The sequence below is a fragment of the Lactuca sativa genome, chromosome 2 (genome assembly GCF_002870075.4).
Source record: "Lactuca sativa cultivar Salinas chromosome 2, Lsat_Salinas_v11, whole genome shotgun sequence".
NCBI classification, from domain to species: domain Eukaryota; kingdom Viridiplantae; phylum Streptophyta; class Magnoliopsida; order Asterales; family Asteraceae; genus Lactuca; species Lactuca sativa.
The window spans coordinates 201,952,047-201,971,681 of NC_056624.2; the positions used below are offsets into that span (position 1 = coordinate 201,952,047).

Here is a 19,635-nt window from a genome sequence, read left to right on the forward strand (position 1 = left end):
TCTGGAAATAACTCTAAAATGGCCACCAAGAACCCTCTCCTTAAGCTCAAAACTCTCACACACAATATCACAACTGAAGGTAGACGAAAAGAGACTCAAGAAGCTGATAGGGTTTGGTCTAAGAGGCTAAAAGATGTTTAAATAGGGGATAACTCCGAGATTTAGGGTTTTAGCCCTCTGTTGCGTATGCCCGGTGTACCCTTACGTACGCCCAGCGTATGTAAGGCTCCTCCGCGATCCTTCATGCAGAGTACACTAAACGTACTCATAGGTACGCCCAACATACTCAAGGGACCAATTATGCAAAAATATAAATTATTGAGGGTTTCATGTCATACCAGATTTAGGGTGTTACACTTAACGTCGGATTTTTGTTTCTGATTTCTCTCTTGATCAATTCATCGATTTTCTATTGCTTATAACGAGTTAGAGTCTGATTCTCTCGTGCTGAACTCTGATTTCGCCTACCTTATGTGTTAAAATGATGTTTTTATCTTCCTTTTCGTGCTTAACTCTGAAATCTGAAGTGAATAGCAGATACCAATTAAGGTTTTGTATCAAAGCTTCTGATTTTAATATTTGATTCTTATTTTTTTTTTAGTTTATGTTTTTTGTTTTCGTTTCTTGTTATCTGTTTGTATTTAAAGCTTCTAATTTGTTTTTTCTGATTTTTGTTTCAACTTCAAACTAGCAGATTTCTAGACTTGATAATGTATTATGTTAATTAGAATTGTTAGTTAACAGATTTTAAAGTTATTTTATTTTACAAATTTATGATTTGTTATTGATATTATTTTGCAACTTCCGGTGATAATAGGCATCCACAAAGGCACAATTTTATACATGTTAGATTGAATTGATCGTAATAGTGTTGTAGATGATTTTGCATCTACCAAGGCTAGAAGAAATAATTTTCTTAAAAATTAGTTGTTTTTTGTAATTGTTGTGGCTATATATATATATATATATATATATATATATATATATATATATATATATATATATAGTTTTAGTAAAATGGTATGTTTTTTTTCAAATATTTGTTACATTTGTGGCTTTCGGGGGCCCTTTTTTTCTTCTCGCCCCAAGCCCAAAATATTCATGAACCAGCCCTGGCGCCACAACCTGTAAGGCTTGTTGGTTTCACTCTATCTTTAGAGTCTTTACAAGATTTAAGAGCTTAAAGAAGCTCTACAGTGATTTTAATGGCGACTATACTTATCGAAAACTATAAAACAATGAAGGCATGAAATATCATTATATAAGCATGAAGAGGCGTGATGTTCCACGACCACCCCTTAGCGATGTGGGATGACTTTGAGCGTGAAGGCTAAAACCCAAAATTTGAAAACCGAGTAAGGTTGATAAAACTAGGCCGGCAAAAATGTATCACAAAAAAACAGCCAATATGTTACTAATCAAATCAATAATATTTGTAACCAATATGTTTGGTAGCCAACATGTTTGGTTGGTAGTAGCATACCAATTGACTAATCATGGTATGGTAGTGGTACAAAATTTTGAATATCACAGTAATACAATTAACTTGATATTTAAAAAAATAAAGATCTTGAGATTCAACCTCAGTCACATATTTCTCATTGACCGCTCTAACGCTCTAGCGTACCAGCAGCAGCAGAGTATGCTTGATCATAGATGATTATATGAGAAAGAGGTATAATCATATATGTTTATGCATGTTTATACATATATATATCTAATCATAAATGATTATACATATCTGTATGTTCCCAGACTGAGTAATTGATTATGACAGTTGGTGGCAGAAGAGGTGGTGGTGATAGAGGCGACAGTGGTATAAGTGACGGAGGTGACAGTGGTGGGGTCAGTTGGTGTCAGAGATGGTGATAGTGGTGGTGGCGGTGGCGGTTGTGGTGGTGGGGATGTAGGCGGAGGAGAAAGGAACGTGTGACGTTATATAATCATTTATGATTATAACAGGCATGTCGCGCCAGTACGTCAGAGGGTTAGAGCAACAGATGTGTTTAAGATTTTAAGAGCTTTGATATTAGCATTTACTGTATTAATATATTTTAAATTTTAAATTCATGTTTGCATGTCCCATTTTTCCTCCACACTCATGTTAGAAGTTAATAAAATCCTTTTGGATCAAACTTTCAATCGTAACAATTACAAAAATTTTATTCACAAAACCTTCATTCACGTTTCACAATGCTAAAAAAAAGTTCTCATTTAAAAAAAACATCATACATGTTGGTATATATCATTACCAACATGTACCATCCGAACTTATTGGTAGCCAAACAAATATGTATCAACTATACTTGGTAAGGTAGTGGTATAATATTTTTTTATACCAATTATAATTGGTACGGTATACAGTTTAAGAAAAAAAACATAATAAAAAGACTACTACTTTGTCTTTACATCACAATTGCATCACAAAAGATATGCCCACCCACCCACTAAATTAATCAATAAATAAAGGGTTCTTGTATGTTCCTTGTTTGGTTGTAGTTCTAGAGTATGGTCATTTGTTTAAGTGTCTGTCTCACCTCTGGTTACATATGGTTATGTGTTCTTGGAGATTTGCCAGTGGTAGACCAGTGCATTGTGAGGGGCCTAGTAGGTGTTAGTGAACTATTTGACATGTAGATTGATAGATGTTTGTACTTATGTGCCTATTTGATCTATTGCTTGTTTATATGTCGACATATTGTAGCGGGTGAGGTTGACGTGGTCCTGTTGTATGTTGTAGGCCAAGATACCAGGTGCAGGTTGGCTGTAAGTCGTAGGCACTGAGGTTCGAGAGGAGCGGTGTGGTTGAGGCAACAAGCCAACAAATCCGGGGGAATCCAATCCGATGGTTGTGGACCCAATATGCATGCTTGTATATGTTTTGTGGTGTGTGGTATTTTGGGGGAACTCATTAAGTTTTGTGCTAACTTAGTTGTTTATGTTTTCAGGAACCATCGGTGATTGTGGGAAGACGAAGGCGTGATTGTACACATTCATCAGTAGCAACGGAGACTTCAAGTTCACTAAATTACTCTGATTTTAAATAACATACCTTGGAACAATTAGTTTTCTTAACTTGGGTTATATAAATGTAATGTTTTATCTAAATTAAAAATGAAAATTTTGGTTGTCAAAAATAGGACGTGTTTTAGTTGTCTTTGTGCATATTTTTTTAACTGTTTTAAAAGTTACTTATTTCCTTCCTGATTAGTGATAACTATTAATATTTGCTATTTCTTTTTTTTTTTTTTGAGTAAATTACACGAATGGTCCCTATGGTTTATGATAATTTGCATGTAGTTCTCTAACTTATTTTTTTAACTCAGAAGATTCCTACAGTTTGTTTTTGTTGCATGTTTGGTCCCTATCTTATCTAAAAAGACTATTTTTCATTGATTTTTTAATTTATTTAAATAAACACACTCCTAACTCCACTTCCACCTCACATTACATACCTTATTTTATTTAAATAAATTAAAAAATCAATGGCAAAATAGTATTCTTTAGGTAAGACAGGGACCAAGCATGCAACAAACACAAACTGTAGGGACCTTCCGAGTTAAAAAAATAAGTTAGGAACCAAACGTACAAATTACCACAAACCATAGGGACCATTCGTGTAATTTACTCTCTCTTTTTTTTGAATTCTTTTTTCAACTCAAATGCCTTTTAGACGGAGAAATACGATTAATTGATTATTTTTGGGAAAGATATTCTATGCATAAATTGTACTATTTCTATAAATTAATATTTATGTAAATGTGTTATATTTTCTTAAATGTATGTGTTATTTTTTATAAATGTTCCTTGAGATTTGTCAAATTCTACAAAAAAAAATATATAAAACATAAATTTGCCACAAATATTATACTACGAACCGAAAAAACCGGACCAAATACTAATAATTGATTCCAACCGATTAAGGTTCGGTTTTTTCAATCGCTAGCTCAATCCATATGTGATAAATGATTTGACACAACGAACAAATTTAGGTAACAAGTCATTCAAATTATTATAAATAACAGATTATTGTATTGTATCGACTATTGCGTATAAATGAACCATATGTCACAGACAAATAAGTAGGCGCGGTTGAAGATATTTACCTTAGAGCATATGGTATGGGCAACTTGAAGTGGTGTTATGACAAGAAGAGGGGGTGGTGTTCATGATGTTATAACACCATGTTAAGAGAAGAGAGATAGAAAGAGAGAATTTGGGCAATCAATAGAAAATCACGTTGCATCTAGTCATGGCCACAACAAGAAGCAACACAACTAGATACAACAAGAAGGGGGGTAGTGTTGATGCTTCTTAACGGCGTTGAGTATGCTCCACCTCGGCAACAACGAAATGCAACATTACCCATACCTTATACTCTTAGGGGGTGTTTGGCTTGGCTTTTCAGGGGCAAAAGTCTTTTTTGGAAAAGTCACAAAAAGTCAGGTTTTCCTGACTTTTCCAAAAAGTTCATTTTTACTTGTATCCAAATTCAAAAGTAGCTTCTAAAATGCATTTGTCAAACATCTTTTGCTTGCTATCTTTTCCTAAAAGGACTTTTGGCTTCTAAAAAGCTAAGTCAAACACCCTCTTAGTTTCCAAAAGAAACAATATCTCTTATTATAATCAGATATAAAACACGCCTCATCAAACAACGATATACATATAATTAGGAATTTTTTTCAATTATCAAGAAACAAACATGTGATAAACGCCACAATTTCAACTACTCACTAATCAATCTACAACCAGATAATCCGTGGATCTTTTGGTGTTCGTGGTAACATTTTCCAAGCTTAAAATACCACACATTACATTACTTCTAGTAATTATAAAATGTGAATTTTCACATAAATAACCCTCACAATAGCTATAATTTTCCCCTTCATATAGAACAAAAAGAAAATTGATATAGCATATCATAATTAATATCTATCAAGATTTTCTAGCAAGTAGCTCACATGTGATTATATCATCCATGGAAGTTGCACAACTCCCTGCCCCAATCACAGGCACAATATTGAAGATGGGTTCATTACAAATCTTCAATCTTTTTGTTGTTTCAGCAAATTCATCAAATCTAGTTTTGAACATGAGTGATAACTTTTCATGGGAAATGTTGGAACTTGTTGGAAAGTAAATTCTCAAATTCTGCAAACCAAAGTAACCAATGTTGTATAAGAATCACATACATACATACATACATACATACATAGACACTAACCGTTACATCGTCCCAAGAGTAGTAGTTCTGTGAGAGGACTTTATCAAGACGATATATGCAAAATTTTGCAACTTTTCCCATTTTCTCCTCAGCATTGTCAACATTAAAACAGTTGAAATTTTCACTTGTAATGGATAAAACAACTGCACATATTCTGTCATGTACAAGACACGTCTGAACACATTCATCATGCCATTTTTCTGGTTTAAAACACGAATCAAAATGATTCTCTTCATATTTCAGATCATTAACAACTTCCTCAGTTTCAGTATTATTATTATCCTCAACAAAGAGCATGGGCTTCACTTCCACAAAAGCTCTACAACAACATCACAACAACATAGTTAAATGGCTGAAATCCGTATAACGATGAAAGTAGAAGGGGTTTTTTTGTAAATTTGAGTACCTTTTTGGGAGATCAGGGACAAGAACATACAAGAAAACTGGATTGAGCAATCGCTTTGTCTGATTAAGGAATGAATTCTGCTTTTCTTGGAGACTGATTCTGTCCAATTTTGAAGTAGACTTGGAACAGTAAATGACAAACAGTATGGCTGATGTCATTATTGAACAGTTGAATGATTTTGCAATAGCTTCACTATTTACAAGAGCTTGTTCTAATTCACCAATGGGGCCCCCACCACATAATGTCATGGTTGGAGGGTCAAACCCTAATTGACCAGCCATGTGGAGTATCTCTTTATGCAATGTCGCCTACACAAGAAGGGTATTTTAGACATTTGATTAAAATAATCAGACATTTGTAAATTGTTATTACCTGGCTATATGGTCCGATACAACTAGGGGCCCACGAAGAGATGCTTTGCACATGAAGAACTTTTTTACTTTGATCATTTGTTACCAGAATTTCCACATATGCCCTTCCTAGACCAGCTTCTGACAAAGGAAGCTCAATTGTACTACGGGATGGGACACCAAATCGACATTTTTCTTGAGTTATAAAATTCACATATGTTTCATTTGCAATACCAAACATGTTCATATCTGAGATATACAGATGAATGTAAACCACATTCTCCCATGAAAAACCAGCTTCATTAACCTCTGATTCAATCTTCAGTAAAATCATCTTCAGATCCTCCTTAAGATCTGTCATAACATTAACAGACGTGAACAATATAAAATACATTCAACATATAAAATAAAACTTCATAATTTTCATTATAACTTACCTACTGAAGTTTCTGAGTCTTGCAGCCAACAAGATATGGAGAAAGTGTTGTCTTTTCTAGTTCTTGAAGTATGAAGTTTACGTGTTTCAAGTTGAGATAAATCCAAGGGAACATGAGAATGAGATGGATGACATTTGTTTTCCACTGTTTCTAGAGATTCACTTTGTACTTCAATTACAGACCCCATATTCTCCAAACAAAAACCGTTACTGTTACTGTTAGTATCACTCACAGAATCAGATTTTGGTTTATCTTCACAATGGAATGACACGGGGTGAAGGATTCCCACAGGAGCTATGGAATTCGAATCATGAAGTACAAGTTGGAATTCATCTAGAACAATTCGAGCATACTGGAATAAATCAAAACGTGAAAACAGAAACATGAGAACAATTAAGGTTCTATTTTGCAGTTTAAGAGAAAAAGACTTACTTTAAACAGGGGACAATCAAGTGTCAATGTTTCATATTCTCCCCCTTCACCACATACGTTACTTCCATATAACCTGCCAAGAAAAAACTTAGTTCACAAAGAAAAGGAAAAAAAATGAAACTTCTTTGTATGAAAAAAAAAAAAGACATACTCATTTAACTTAAGAAGGTGTGACCATAGGTATGACATTTCTTTTCCCAAGTGCTTTGAAGGATCTAAACCAATAGCTGCAACCTTTACTGTGATGGCAACAATCCCAGTTTCAATCTGGTTGGGCCCACAAAAGAAAAAGAAATGTTTAGTAGAGGTGAAGAACATTTGAAGAGATTTTAATAATATAACTTAATCAACGTACCATTTGCTGTAGGAGCAATGATTGATCCAACTTCCATAAATATGCAAGAGATATGAGCCCTAATCTTGAACAAACATTTTCTACCCGTAATCTTTGATAATCAGAAGCAATTGCACCAGATGAGACTGCTGTAACAGAAGGAATCTGCTTTTTGACTTCTTTTAACAAAATAAACATGTCTTCTACTTCATCACCAGTAGTCATGTTGTAGCTAAGGTCATGACGCCTATTATATACATACAAAGATTTTTTTTTAAAAAAAAAAGTTTAATCTTTTAGAAGAGTTGTGATTAAATAGCTTGCCTGGTGGATCCTTGTATTCTTCTTCTAAACAAAGGCACTCCCATGCAATTCGCATAACTTACAACAATCTGATGACCAACCTGAGACATATCAAGTATGTAAAAGTAAAATAAACATCAACCAATTAGTTTAGCACATATACTAACTAATCATATTATCATGAATTGTTCTTGTGTTTTATGAAATAGAGAAGCTTACAGTTTGATACATGTAGCTATCAAGCTCATCTACAGAATCGTTAGCAGGCAATAAGTTTGCCAATGCAACAACCTACAGTAGAAGCATCACATGTTTAAGTAAAATTCACTCCATGTTGTATGTTCTCATAACAACATAGACACTAATAACTGCTTCCTTCATGTGGATATAAAGTGGTTATTAAGCAATCCTACCTCATGGCCATATTGGAGACACTTCATCATTGCAAAGCAGCTGTCTTTGCCACCACTGACTAACCCTACAACCTTCATCTTTGCTTTCACAGATAGATTTTGATCAAAAGTATAAGGTTCCAACTCTGACTAAGAGAAGTTTATCTGCTACAAAGTTGAATGTAAGTAAGAAATCACATAACAAGTATCATTGGTGCAGATATGATTATATTCCAAACATAAACAGATCCTATACAGTAAAATACAACTTCTAGTCTTCTACTATCTTTTGACACCTCATACTAAACACTCACACAGTTTACCAAATCAAAGTACACAAAACAAAATTCACGATTAATAGGGCTTCAAATCTACTTACCTTTCAAACTTTTAACTTTCAAGATTCAGCTATCAACAGTAGAAAATAGAGCCGTAATGATGTTGTAATACTTAATTCAGTTGCTAAAGTTGAGAACTTCCAGAGTCCATTGACAAAGTAGGAAGAAACTGGGGCTGCGATAGTATGAGTATATAGGGTTTTTGCTTTTAAAAAGGATAACTAGTTTTGTTTGCAGATTCGATGCTTGCACATATGGGTGATTGTGGTTTTTGATAAATAAATTAAAACAGCTGTAGAATTTCTTTTAACAACCATTAGCTCTATAAAGTTTAAAAGCAAAATCCATATCAAGTTTCAATATGAAAACGCACCAAAACTTGAACAGGTTGACTAAGACAAAAAGCATCACGCATGAAAATGGTTATACCTTGTTGACTTATTCGACGAGAGGATAAATGAGAATCGAAAGCGCGACACCCTGGAACCAACGAATATTGGTTTCAATTTATGGCTACAATACTTTGAGACTCTACAAAACGGAGAGCAACCAACTATAAGCCCACTTATATCTGTTAGTTGAATTCCCGAAGAAGGAGTTGTTAAGGTGATTGGGAGTGGTGAACTAGTAACCGGGGGCAGCAGGCGGAGGAATGAGGAAGGAAGAAGGAATTGACGGCTTTTGGTTTGGAATTTCTGAAAACAAAGACGATCAATAGCTGTTGACTGGTTAAATTCAGACAACAAAAAAATACTCCTTTTTCTTTCACTTGACTGCGACCGCCGTGTACACCATTCTTTCCGGCGAGTTTGAGTGACAATCGGTTAGGGTTCAGGTTTTAACTTTTAATTCGATCAAATTAACAATTTGACGAGACAAAAATATAATAAAAGTGGTCCTCGATCATTATTAAGAACTTATTTCAATTTCTTTATTAGAAGTTTAAAACTATAAAAGGTAATTATTAATATTATTAATCATGGACCACAAATTAGTCAAACTGAATTGAACATAAAATAATAGGAGAATTTCGTATATACCCTTATTAAACATCTAAATATCGTATTTACCCGACTTAAACTTTAAATATCATATTTGCCCTTCCTAATGTTTTAAAATATCGGATTTGCCCAAATCTATTTTTTAAAACCGTTTTTATTATTTAATAATTCTTTTTTATATTTTAAAATCATTAAATATAAAAAAATAATCAAATAAACCATATTACCCTTGCCTTCTAAATCATAGGTATACCTTATACGACTTCTAGTGGACGATCAACATATGGATCGACATATGAATTGTGTTTTTTTTTGCCTTTCTTTTGGCCAAATCTGTTGCAATCAACTACATCATTATGTAAATTTAACTTTTTATTAGCTAATGGAATATTCAAATCGTGATTAGAAGTATGGATCGCTTTAATTTTTTTTAGAAATGGTGATGAGAACGAAATTGGAATATGCTACAATCAACAAGGTATTTGTTCCTAACACATGTCTAGTTGGATTCGTGTGATGTAGAATTCTGATTCAAAACCCAAAAGATTAAAAAATGAACGCAAACCCACAATAGATGATACAAACACAATTGATAAACAAATTACAACTACAGTCACCCAATCACCCAATCCCCTTTCAGCAAAGAAAGTTTTTAAAATACCCTTCCTGAACTTCAGTTTTTCATTTAAATAGAGGAACACCCCTGTTCTATGAAAATATATGGAACTCACACACTCATAATTAACTAAATTTAAGGATACAGAGGCACAAAATTCAAAACACACCATGATGGAGACGGAGTAGTCGGTGGGGGTTTTGAGAGAGGCAGATAACATGGGAATGGTGGATTTGGGGGAGGGTTTTGACGGCTGTAGGGGGTGCCCTCCATGGTGCATCCTTTTTTAACATAAATCATTTCTTTGACGTTAATTGGGTATTTGTTGTTGTTGAAGAGCAAGGAAGGACTAGGAAGGATGAAGGAATGAAAGGTAAATTTGTCAATCTGATCCAATGTATGGTTCTAATGGGTAATTTAGTCAATTAGATTTTTTTGATAAAATAATATGATTATAAAAAATAAAAACTAATTAAAAATGTTTAAAAAATTGATTTGGACAAATCCGATATTTTAAAAGATTATGAAAGGTAAATATGATATTTAGATTTTAGATTGGTTAAATACGATATTTTGAAGCTTAACAAGGGTATATACGAAATTCTCCCTAAAATAATATACATATAGTCATAATTCATATATACCATATTTCTGTTTTAGCAACATAAATTAACATAAAATAATATACATATATATATATTCATAATATGCTTACAAGATTTTACTTTAGCGTGGTAGTTGATTAGGCTACAAAAATAGTTTATTGATGATTTAATGGTTTGTTTTAGGATGTTGTTAAGTACACTTTAGTCAAAGTATATTTTAGCCTAGTCATTATATGGTGGTGCCAAAAACAATTATAAAAGTTTAAAAAAATATGAAAAAACAAGGATGTATTTTGAAAATAGACTAATGTGTAAATAAATAAATAAATAAAACCTTTGCTATATAAGTTTTTCAAATATAGTCAATGATATATTAAAAAAAATAATAAATCAAAATAATCTCATTTACCGATTTCCAAGATTTAAGAAAAAAAATTAAAAAAGTTTTTGAAAATAACCATGAATTCTCATTTTCACCATACCAATTAGTTTTTAAGAAAAAAGAAAATACATATTTGATATGGGAATATGCATGTTTTACATGTGAACAAAGAAAAATATATATTTTGTTGGGTAAAATCTTCAAAAACAATGTCCACGTAAAAAATTATAATGTAGTTTTGAAGTTTCCTCAAAAAATGTAAATAATCACTTGTCGATCTTAGATTCTTGTCATGCCTATGAAAATACTCAAATATGTAAATACCAACATTCCTAGGAGTAACTAGCAAACTCACCAAACATGGAAGATCTTATCGAACTCAACCCATATCTATACAAGTTTGATTTATATAAATTCATCATAAAGCCCAACACAAAGTAAAAGCAATTCAATCGTGTCATAATATTGTTTATATTTTCAGTAATCCATTCTCACATCAATGAGGTGTTGTTTGTTTTTTGGAAAAAAAACATCTTCAGACCTCTTATTGTTGCACGGCGCAGCACACACGTAATACTTTTCATCTTGCAACTGTTTGTTTTTCAGAAGTTTTCGGATTAAAAAACATTTGCATGTGTTCTTCTTGACGCAGCACTTGTTTTGCCTCTTCCAACCTCTTCTTTTTCTTTTTTTCTTGCTAAAATATTGATTATATGTTGCTGAAATCTTATCTCACATTTTTTTTCGTTTTATTTTTGTTTATTCTTGTTGAATTTTTTTTCCTTTTTTTTTGTTATATTGAATAATAATAATTTGTTGATGAAATATCATTATTTTATATTAAAATATCTTTATTTTTTGTTAAAATTTCATTATTTTTTGCTGAAATATCATAAATTTTTGCCGAAACGTCATACGTTATTAAATTTTCGGTATTAAAAAACTATTTTTGGATTATAAAGTCGGTTTATTTTAATTTTTTAATATTTGCAGCAGCATGCAGATGTTAAAAAAATAAACACGTTTCTTATTACAATTTGCAGCCGTTTGGTCCACCTCTTCTACTGCAGAGGGTTACAGAGATGGTCTGCAGACTTTATGAATTTTTGTTTCAAAAAAGCAAACAGCACCTAAAACATCATCTGCATAAACTAAATGGGAAATAGAAAGATTAGATATTCTCACATTCGAGCTCGTCATTTATAGTCATCGGAAGACTCTCCATGATAAGAATATAAAGATAAGGCATAAATGATCAAACTTTTTTTACGGACTCCCGTTAAGAAGTACTAAGGCCTTAGCCGACAAATAAACGCCCTCTAATCCAACATATACCCTCTAATCCAACATATACAGTTATGCCCAATGCCCAAAAAGTACATGATCCGAAATAAATAGTCCTAACTCAACAAGTCATATGACTATAAAAAATAATCTTCAAAAACATCCTTTTTTATGTTTCTTATATATGTCGATAATCTCATTCACCATAAGAAAATCGTCTAAAATTTGCATACCTTTAACAAAAGTCGACTACTAAATACTCATAATATTGTCCACCACCCTAGCAAGTCAGTTAGCCAAAAGTTTGGCTATAACTTGTATTGCATGCCAATTAAACTAACTGGCGAGTAGCCAACTCTTCTTTGACACTTGCTTTTCCATTCTTTTCAAATATTTACTTCACTTTTAACACTTGCTTTAGATGTTTGAGTCTCCCTTTAAACACCAAGTGTTTGCTAGTAGAAGTCGAACCCACCTTGTTACATCATGCTTCCTTCATCGTTTCATCAAAATCATCTCATTCTATCTAAGGGTTATACATCTTGAAAGGAATAGGTCCATTGTCATCTACTAATTGTTTCAACATAATAGGGCGATGATCATACATCACTCTATTCAATGCAGTTTCTAAAAGACTAAGAAGCAAGTCAACAAAGTCGTACGATATATATATATATATATATATATATATATATATATATATATATATATATATATATATATATATATATATATATATATATATATATATATATATATATTGCTCATTTTCTCCATGTTTGCACTTATTTTTGTGTATTTGTATCTAATGTTTTAAAAACAGGTTCATATTGATCGGGCTGAGAATAGGAAACGAAAGTGGTTCAGTAACGACCGGTTTATGTCGATTTCTAAATTAGACTGAGCTAGACGTTTTTTTTTAAACCGAGTTGAACCAGTATGATAGAACCGATAAAAAACCGTTTGAACAAGTTTAGTGGACTTATATAGTTGGATTTCACTCGCTCGTTAAAAACAACCCATTTTCAAAGCAAAATGAACAACTCAATCAGGTTATCCGAAGTATACACAACTCGAAGGCCAACGACGCACCCCACTATTGGACACGACTTCGACGTACACCAAATACAAGTCCTAGTCTGGCACTGATCTTCTCAACTTGGAAACATTTTGCTTCTCAATTGTTCATTAATAACCGGTGGTCGAACCGTAAACCGATCTCTAGACTGGTTCAACTAAAAGATCGGTTGTATCCTCTCATAGGCACGTCAAAGAGAAAGACGTCATCAATAAAATCATTAAAATGAGAAAACTCTTCAATATTAGTTTTAAAATTATGTATCTTACCATAAAAATTGCCTTAATACATTTCTTTAAATAAAAGATTAATTGCTAAATCATACACTGGACTTAAGTTACTTATGATAAACATTTTTCAATGAAAAGGCTCTAATGGTGGTTTTTTTGACAAAAGTATGAAAGATTATACTAGGGATAAGCACTTAGTATCAAATCTTGATTTCGTATTGTATTCGAACCGGTACTAAATTTAATGAGACGGCATTCGGTACTTACAAAATTCAGGATTCAATACCCTCGGTAACATTGTTAGTACCGGAAACCGATATCATTCCCGGTACGGTACCGATAATGTTAGTTCGATTCGATATTCATTGTTTTTTCACCCATTTCAATAATCGGTCCATTCCATGCTCATCCCCGGATTAGACATGTTTGAGGAAAGACCATATAACATCTCTATTTTTTATATGGTAATTGAAAAATGATTGATGATTTCGATTGTTGTTATTTAGACTTGGATAGAGGAGTTGAAATAAATACCAAGTTGGAATCCTTGTATTGAAAGATGGAATTTAGGAAGAAAAGTCTTTTGTGTAGATGTTTTTTAGTTTCGATGATGAAAAGGTTTTGTTTCGACATATTTTAGTCACTAATCATGTACTTATATGAAAGGGCATGTGGTCTAATGGGCATCAAACATGTTGAAAATGTGTCATTCAGCCAACTGGTTGAGGATTCCGGTCCCATGATAGACAAAAGTGTATCAGAAGCATCATTTGGTTAAAGAAAAGAAACTTAGATAAACACAAAATGCAGAAAAAGACAAAGTAGCAGCTTAAAAGATGAAGATGAAATCCAGAAGCTAGTGACATTGTATGAACAAGTGCATTAACAAAGAAAGAGATTACTACATACAGAAAATTCAATATGTCCAGCCACCACAACAACAGGAGGAGGATTGAAAATTAAACAAAGGTACATGTGATGAGATGAAACACGGCAGTTGATGGGTCTTTAGAAAATGTTAATGCACATAATAATATATATGATGATGATGAAGATTCAAGATGCTATCTATGAACATGAACATCTTTGGGACAAGTGCAGTTTGATTCACGGGAAAATGTTTCCAGAAGAATACTGAAATGCTTCAAAGTTGAAATTATATCTGTCTCTCTCTCTCTCTCTATTATATATATCACCTGACTGGTTTCATCTGGAATCCCCACCCCCTTTTGTATACTTCTTCTGTGTGCAATGGATCGATCGATTTACAGCTTTTCAGCTTTCATCATACACAGACACGGACACGGACACACTGACTGACTGACTGACTGAAAACTCAAAAGCTTTGCAGCCTTCTCTGCTTCTGCCTGCTGCTTAAATTAAAGAATGTCTCAAGTCTCAAGTCTCAATTCTCAAGTGAAACAGAGAGAGGAGAGGAGGGAGGTTGGTAAGCTTAGCTTAAAAGTTAAAAGGGGGCTTCAAGGGATTCATCCCATACATCTGCACTACCATTAGACGCATCTTCAGCATCTTCCTCCATTGAAAGCCGTATATATTCCCGATGTGCAAACCGGTCCCACTCTGTCAATGTCGGATTCTCACGTTCCTGTTGCGTTCATTTGTTATTATTATGTTTTCTTTTAAACAATTTTAACATCATTGATGATTGATTGATTGATACCTACCTGACGAATGAGGAAGGGGTCGCGACTTTCATACGCCATGAACTTGTTCAGATTAAACAAGATATTGAAAACACTGCCAGAAAGTTTGCTTCCTTTTAGGTCCCCAAGTGTAAAATACCCCTCATCCTGCAACTCAAAATCGTTTTTTTTTTTTTTTTTATTTAATAAGAATAATAAACTAAAGCATCAGATATAGTTACTAAGTAAGTAAGTAAGCATACCTTTGGTCCAACCATGTCAACTATCTGACATAAAATGTCCTCAAAAAGAACAGGCTCTTGAGCCATGCATTCCATGCGATGCAACTGTTCCTCATAGAAGAATTGCATCTCATTCCTTGTCACTGCCCCGTTTCCATCCAAGTCTATGCACTTGAACCTATCAAATCAAATCCCATTTTTTTATATTTCTTATGCCACTCACTCCTACAAAACTAACTTTTCTTTTTTTTTTCTTTTTAAAAAAATACCAGTACTCAAGGCTTGGCTCAGATGACTTATCCTCTTCGGACAAAATGAAGTAAACAAAATCCTCATATCCCATTTTCCCTTCAACCTTACTCGTAAACTTTCTTGGAACCTGGTGATTCATGGTTGTGTTTTAAAATTTATATAATAAAAATAAATTAAAGAAAATATGACTAAATACCTGGGAAAATATTCTGTCAACAATCCTGTAGGTCAATGCATGGTTGCCATATCTTATAAGGTTCTCTTTATCAATCAAAAAATCATGATCTGTGTCCAGCTCCCAGAATTTGCAATATATTACATAGAAATGCTCGTAAGAGAAATATCTGTGGAAACAAAATCAAATCACATTAATTTCACTTAAAAGCTTATTATGATAAAAGTTGAGTTGTAAAATCTATTATACCTCAAAACTTTGTTTATGTCTTCTTCTTCATCTGCATGCAGCATTGCAGCAATTAGATTTCCACGTTTGAGCTCCCTGAGGGTCAGACGACCATTACCTCCTCTATTCACATAGTAAAATATGCGGTATATTACCGTTTCAGCTGCTCATCCCAACAAAAATACATATATGTTAATCATCAATTCAATGCTATTATTATACTTTTTTTTTAATAAGAAACGATTCATAAAAAATGTACATAGGACAAAAAGAAAAACTATTCATTGCATTGCATCTAAATAACAACATACCATATCTCTCCTGAAACTCAGGTGTGTTTTGTAAGAACTCCAGACCTGGATGACTTGCTAAAAGCTCACGAAGTATGGGTTTGAAGTCCTCCTATTGCAAAATTCAAAATTGTAACATCAGTTTTGGAGGAAGCTTGTCATATTCCTATTTGAACTCACAAAAATCGCATTCGCATTTCCACTATCTAAATAAAGTACAGTTGACAATTATGGAGTTTGAGTAAGGAGGAATACGTGAGTTAGATATCTCAAATCAGGCTGCTTCAAAATTGTAAATATTTGGGTAGCTATATCTTTTGTCAACATGTTGCTATGGACCCAATACTCAACAAATGCATCCCTGCAGTGTAGCCAGCCATGTTTTAGTTTTAGACAAACTTACGAATATAAAAACTAAATGTCACAATATCAGTCATAACACATAAGCTTCTACATGAAAATATTTGAAAACCAATGTTCTATCACAGATTCCTTTTATCAATGGATCATGTCGATGTAAACTTCCAAAAGCAACTCAGGACAACATATATATACACACCAAAATGATGTTTTATGCGAAATGTGTTTAAATAAGATCTATTCATGATTTGCATAAAGATGTTTATTTGGTGTAAAGCATGTTAATATGTGATACATGATCCTAGCTGATACATGACTTTGTGTGTTAGCATCTTGATGATTGTATTTCTAGGTATTGCTATATGTGCCTAAGAAATTTTCAACTTGCCGTCTTTTTCAAATTTGGGGTATTACACCAGTGGATCATGGTTTTCTTTTCCCTTTGTGTTTATACTTCATCATGTTAGAAACAGTAAACAATAATAATAGTTATTCTAAGAGAAGTGTGACTCAAACAGGCAGTTACCACCAAAGTACGAATATATATGCAATATATTCAGCATGCTCAAGATTTTATTGTAGCAATACCAGAATTAAGTAATATTTCTCTAAATTACCTTATGATTCTTAAATGTTATGTCATTTCATTTTCACCACATTGCTAATATATATACTGAGGGGCAAAAACAAAGGCATAAAGTTTGGCAGTATTACTCACAGGGATAAGGACAGGATTCACATATAAATGAACAGATAAGATGCTCTGAGGGGGTTAAAAGTCCTCCTTATCATTTTTTTTTTAATATGACCCTTATGCATTCATTACACAACCACTTCATATGGATTTCCAGAAATTCAGATTAACTACTCATAAAGGCATAGATAAGAATATACCTGGTCACACCAATGCCATTAACATCAATCTTTTTGTAAAGAGCGGTAGAGAAAAAAGATGGCAGCTTGCAAATTTCCTTTGTAATTGGTTTGAAATCTGTTGATTCAATTCAAAATTAGCACAATTGAACTACACATATACCCATTGAAAAGGTAAACTGATGATTCATCATGATATAATATGCATAATTACAATTAGGGAGATGCCTCACCATGCAATTGTAGCCCTTCCATATGACCATAGAAAAATTGGTTGCATTGAAACAAACATCGTTCTTTTAGTTCATTTGGTGGTGGACGACCATTTTGAAAGTAAAACTGCAACCATTACCATGTACTTGAGTCAAAACTCAAAACTAGAGCATTAAAAGTTAAAACAAAACAGATCAAAATAAGAATTGATTTTTTGCTATCAAATTCAAACCTGAGGTATTAACTCTTTTGCTGGCTCACTCAATAATCTCAAAGGAGAACCTAAAACTGATGGGCCCGCCCTATGTTTTGTAATACGAGGAGAACCAGAACCAGATGAACTTCTTGGTGAGAGTGGAGGTGTACTGCCAGCTGGAAACATGGAAGGTATTGAAGAGCCGGAAGTAGCCTTAGGGCTGTTAGTTGATCCAGGCACATTCAATGGAACACCAGCCTTTGCATTGTTAACTAAAGATTTTACCTATATATTCACAGAGGAAAAATCATGAATGGTTTTCTTATTTATCCAACAAACTATAAGTCTATAACTAATGAAAGTGATGATCATGATACAAATTGTGTATATATGCTATTGATGTGATAGTTACTTTTCCTATATCATATTGAGCTGTTCTTCCATTTAAATGAATCATTCAACCCATGGACAATGTGCCCAAGGTAAACATTCGATGCCAGATGCCAACCCTAATTTGGGATAGGTAAGTTATAACTGATGAAGAACATCAATTTCAACATTTATTAACTACCACTTTGCCATCTTAATCTAGCTACATCTGACAGAAACCAATCTAACCATCAGCAACTGATGATAAAGAACTATTAAGATAACGGTATAATAGGAGCGATTTTCTTGCACAAAAGAAATATTATGATTACAGTACTTACTAAAGGAGTGGTTTCTGGAAGAGAGAGCCATTGCTCGAACAGTTTCTCAGCAACATAAGGATTTGATTTAATAGCCAGAGGAGACACTTCATTCAGCTGTAACAATTCAGGGTCAAGACAACCCGCTTCACCATTATTATCCATATCCATCATTCCTCGATCAAATCCTTTATCAGCACCTGGATTCAAACTCTATCATCCAGATCTCAAATTGAAAACACACGACGATCAACTTAACCCTAGTAAACCAAAAAAGGAAACGGAACTTTTTCACATATATATTGTAATCGTACGGGCTTGACTATTCTCTCGCTTAAGAGTCAATCAATCGCATTGAATCATACTTGCGAATTGGGAATGATAAGATTTTGGGAGTTTACGGAGCTAGATGAAACAGATCCCAACCTGAAATTGGGGTTTTTCATAATAATGTTCGCGGAGATCGATGTGGAAAGTGGATGGTATGATGAATTTGGGGGAGTAAGATTCGAGATTCTTGCATGAGTGATGTTGGGGGAAATAAAGAGAGATTGCACCTGAAGCGGAGAAGAAGATGATATAGAAGGAAACGCGTCGTTGGAAGGCCTAACCAAAGCAGGCGACCAAATGGACAAAGGCACGATAGTAATAGAGACGAAAAAAAAAATGGATTTATTTCTCTTTTTAAAAAAGAACGCTATGTTTTAGACGCACAAAAAAATATAACTATTCTAATTGTCAAAACTATTTCAGGCCAAAACCAACAATATTAATAAACTCTCGTTTAACCAAAACATAATAATTTTACTAATCACACATATCTAAAACATAATAAATCATAAAAATTAAACAAACATTTTAAAATCAAATTCAAAATAAATAGGAGAAAAACTCATCTTCTTTCAATGGGTTTTCAGTACTCTACAAATCAACCCAACTAAAAACCTTAACCCAATAGAAACTTCAGCCCACTTAAGTTTAGCCAAAACTTAAATCTTTAGTCCATTAAGAATACCAACCCCCCTCCCCCCTACATCTATAATAAACCCTATTTCTTTTTCT

At 33.3% G+C, this 19,635-nt stretch overlaps 2 protein-coding genes across 4 annotated transcripts; both read right to left on the reverse strand.

Annotated features, from left to right (window-relative positions):
- Window positions 1-4,660: 4,660 nt before the first annotated feature.
- On the reverse strand, window positions 4,661-9,094 carry LOC111916346 (diphthine--ammonia ligase). Of its 3 annotated transcripts, none has more exons than XM_023912005.2 (12): window positions 8,646-9,094; window positions 7,900-8,043; window positions 7,706-7,777; window positions 7,508-7,587; window positions 7,205-7,430; window positions 7,001-7,116; window positions 6,850-6,922; window positions 6,418-6,769; window positions 6,003-6,334; window positions 5,631-5,938; window positions 5,225-5,543; window positions 4,661-5,151 (listed from the first exon to the last, which is right to left on the reverse strand). In XM_023912005.2, the coding sequence occupies exons 2-12, from the start codon at window positions 7,975-7,977 to the stop codon at window positions 4,936-4,938; spliced, it is 2,172 nt and encodes a 723-aa protein (XP_023767773.1). In that variant the 5' UTR covers window positions 7,978-8,043; window positions 8,646-9,094; the 3' UTR covers window positions 4,661-4,935. The 3 variants fall into 3 exon arrangements, with proteins under 3 accessions (XP_023767773.1, XP_023767769.1, XP_023767771.1); XM_023912001.2 differs by having other exon boundaries at window positions 7,900-8,046; XM_023912003.3 differs by lacking the exon at window positions 8,646-9,094 and adding an exon at window positions 8,258-8,614.
- Window positions 9,095-14,217: 5,123 nt separating this feature from the next.
- LOC111916347 (serine/threonine protein phosphatase 2A regulatory subunit B''beta) lies at window positions 14,218-19,225 on the reverse strand. The gene is made up of 12 exons (XM_023912006.2): window positions 18,595-19,225; window positions 17,921-18,169; window positions 17,709-17,814; window positions 17,497-17,593; window positions 16,498-16,603; window positions 16,264-16,354; window positions 15,974-16,115; window positions 15,746-15,893; window positions 15,567-15,676; window positions 15,319-15,475; window positions 15,098-15,223; window positions 14,218-15,018 (listed from the first exon to the last, which is right to left on the reverse strand). The coding sequence occupies exons 1-12, from the start codon at window positions 18,745-18,747 to the stop codon at window positions 14,878-14,880; spliced, it is 1,626 nt and encodes a 541-aa protein (XP_023767774.1). The 5' UTR covers window positions 18,748-19,225; the 3' UTR covers window positions 14,218-14,877.
- Between the last annotated feature and the right edge of the window lie 410 nt (window positions 19,226-19,635).